Raw genomic sequence first — 2,739 nt, 5'->3', positions numbered from 1 at the left:
CTGGGTTCGATAATTCGCTGCAGTGGCCACACAGAACTCAGAGATTATGGGCTTTATTAGGGAGCAACAGGCTACAATTCAAAATCAGGAATGCACTCAGACTCTTTCAGCCGGATGTGTTTCTCAGTTGGCTGTCTCTCTCAGTAGCACATCTCTCTCTCAGCAGTGCATGTCTCTCATGTGTCTCTCTCAGCAGCATGTCTCTCTCAGCTGGCAGTCAGACTTTTTCTGCCTCTAGGTGGGCTCCTTTTGAGCCTGGCAAAATGGCCAAAACCAACCAGTCCCATCAGAATTCTACACATCCGAGAGAGAGCGAACTTCCCAGAAGATTGCTTCTTGCTGCTGCAACAGAAACACACCAGGTAGATAACTTTAACAGCCATCTACTCAATTACTCAATTACTACACTGCACAGGTGGACTGACTGCATCAAGGAAAACACCAGAGAAACTGCATTGTCTCACTACCCCAAGGACAGGGTAGAGCTACTCTAGGATTTGGGGAAGGGTGGTGGATTAAGTGAAGTCTGCATGCAGGCAAGTTGTAATTGGCTCAAAGCAAAGCAAGACTGTGGCAAAGAGCTGACACCATGTCTGGCCTGCAGAGTGGACCCAGGGCCTGTTTCTTGGAAATGACAAAGGGAAGGTGAAAATCTTCTCCCAATAATGTGTTTTCAGTGAAAATGTATACAGCATATCAGGTTCCCATTGTACAGTTTCTGTACAGATTGTTCACTAACATTAGTTAACATTTTTCACGGTGTGTCACCATTCTCTTTAATTGCATATTCTTGTTCCATTTCCAGTGCTTTAGTTTCCCTGCAGATACCTTTCTCTTAAGTGCTGCACCTGAGTTGACCAAGTTCCTCCATTCCGATACTGTTTCAGACAGTGAATGTGCTGGTTGCCTATTCTTTTAGAGCACCAAGTTGCTCAGTGACTTAATCCCTCAATGAAGGAGAGCATCAAGATGCTTTCTAGCCCAAGCATGTCCTGGAGAGAAAATTCCCTTTCACTTTGCAGCTGCCTTGCTCAGGCTCTGTGAGCCTAGCCTGATGCATAACAGGGCCGACTTTTATTTTCTCTGTCCAAGACGGTTTTTACTTTCGCAGATGTAAGAAGCAACATAATTTAATCTGTATTCTTGGAGAAATAGAAATGTTCAGTTCACCTTCTTTTCAGACTTAATCCGAAAAACCACACCCACTGCTGTTGAGTCAAATCCTGACTCATAGCAACCCTTACGGGACAAAGTAGAACTGCCCCATAGGATCTCCAAGGCTATAATCTTTAGTGCCTAAGGCACTTGACTGCTAACTAGGAGGCTGGCAGTTCAAACCCACCAGCCACTCCTTGAAAGGAAGGTTGGACAACCTACTTTCGTAGTGATACCACCTTGGAAACCCAAGGAGGGGTCGCTATGAGTCGGGTCTGACTCGACGGCACACAGCAACACAATCTAGTTCACCCTCTGCTCCTTAAAACTCGAAGTTTGCTTCTGACAGTACAACCAAAGTGACAGGCAGAGATGGGAGGGAATTGATTTTGGGCAGTTGCATGTTGATGGTAAGTGGTCACATTGAGAGCCGGAGTGTCAAGGGTAGGTCAGAGGTTTCCTGCCTTACAACATGCCATATCAAGGGTGACAGCCCTTCTCTGTGGCACGTTTCTGGAAGTATTAACTGTGGCTGCTTCACACCTTCTCCCTCTCCCAGCACGTGAACATTTTTGAACTACACCGCTATATTTGGTATAACATACTCAGAGAAGAAAGGATTTTTTTAAAGGGAGTTCTTTATTGGTTTCCTCTTCTCATTGATTGCTTTTTCCCCCTCTCTAGACAAAAAGGAAAAAAAGAAAACAAAGAAAGCCAAGGAGAAGATTGACCGGGAGATCAAGGCAGAGCCGCCATCCTCTTCTTCATCACCTAGAAGCAAGATGATAAAGGAAAAGGAGGAGGCTGGCTTGAGCAAACCCAGAAGCAAGAGCTCAGAGAGGGGTCAGAAGGCAGAGGCCAGGGAGGGCCGCAAACCCCACGCCAGCTCCCCTGAGGTCAGGACTGTGTGGCGTGAAGGAGTGGCAGACCTGGAGAAGGAGCTGAGGAAGGAGAAACCCAAGCATGAGCACAAGCCCTTGAGCAGGAAGGAGGAAAGAGAGGAAAAGAACAGGGATTGGGACGTAGGTCGAAGCTCAGACACACATTCTAGCTGGCACAATGACCATTCTGAAGGGCGGGGTCAGAGAAGTAGAAGTAGGAGCAGAGATAGATCCCATTGGCACAAGAGGGCCCGGTATTCCCGGGACCAGGACCAGGACCAGGAGGCCTCTAATCCCAGTGAGCGCAGGCATCACTGATGCCACAGCCTGCTCAGCTGCTCAGGAGATTTGGAAGTGAACTGCATTTTAAAAGTACAGTCAAATTCAGTTATATTTTCAGCTTTTACTATTTCTGTGTATAACGTCCCTGGGGTCGCATTCTTTAACTCCTAGAGGAGGAGTCAGTGGGAGCGTTGGAGCTGCGGCAGTCAAGAATCTGGGTCAGCACAGTGGATTGTCTGTGGGAATGTGCTGTGTTTACCAGCGTGCCCTAACTTTTGGCTCATAAATAATGGTCCTTGGGCCTATTGTTGTTGTTGTTGTTAAGCGCCGTCGAGTTGTTTCTGACTCATAGCGACCCCATGCACAGCAGAACGAAACACTGCCCGATCCCACGCCAGCCCCACAATCCCCACTATACTTG

General features: G+C 47.5%; 1 protein-coding gene across 1 annotated transcript in view; it reads left to right on the top strand.

The window, feature by feature from the left end:
* The window catches only part of RBMX2 (RNA binding motif protein X-linked 2), a 14,528-nt gene extending 12,174 nt beyond the window's left edge, over positions 1–2,354 (top strand). Inside the window, exons 7-8 of the mRNA XM_042782946.1 lie at positions 1,112–1,137; positions 1,840–2,354. Of these exons, the coding sequence (XP_042638880.1) occupies positions 1,112–1,137; positions 1,840–2,354 (541 nt within the window). The remainder of the gene's footprint in view (positions 1–1,111; positions 1,138–1,839) is intronic.
* The last annotated feature ends 385 nt before the right edge of the window (positions 2,355–2,739 follow it).

The sequence above is a fragment of the Orycteropus afer genome, unplaced genomic scaffold (assembly GCF_000298275.1).
Source record: "Orycteropus afer afer isolate SDZICR_OR568_19922 unplaced genomic scaffold, OryAfe1.0 scaffold00538, whole genome shotgun sequence".
In the NCBI taxonomy this organism is placed as follows: domain Eukaryota; kingdom Metazoa; phylum Chordata; class Mammalia; order Tubulidentata; family Orycteropodidae; genus Orycteropus; species Orycteropus afer.
This window is presented reverse-complemented; position numbering and strand designations above follow the sequence as displayed.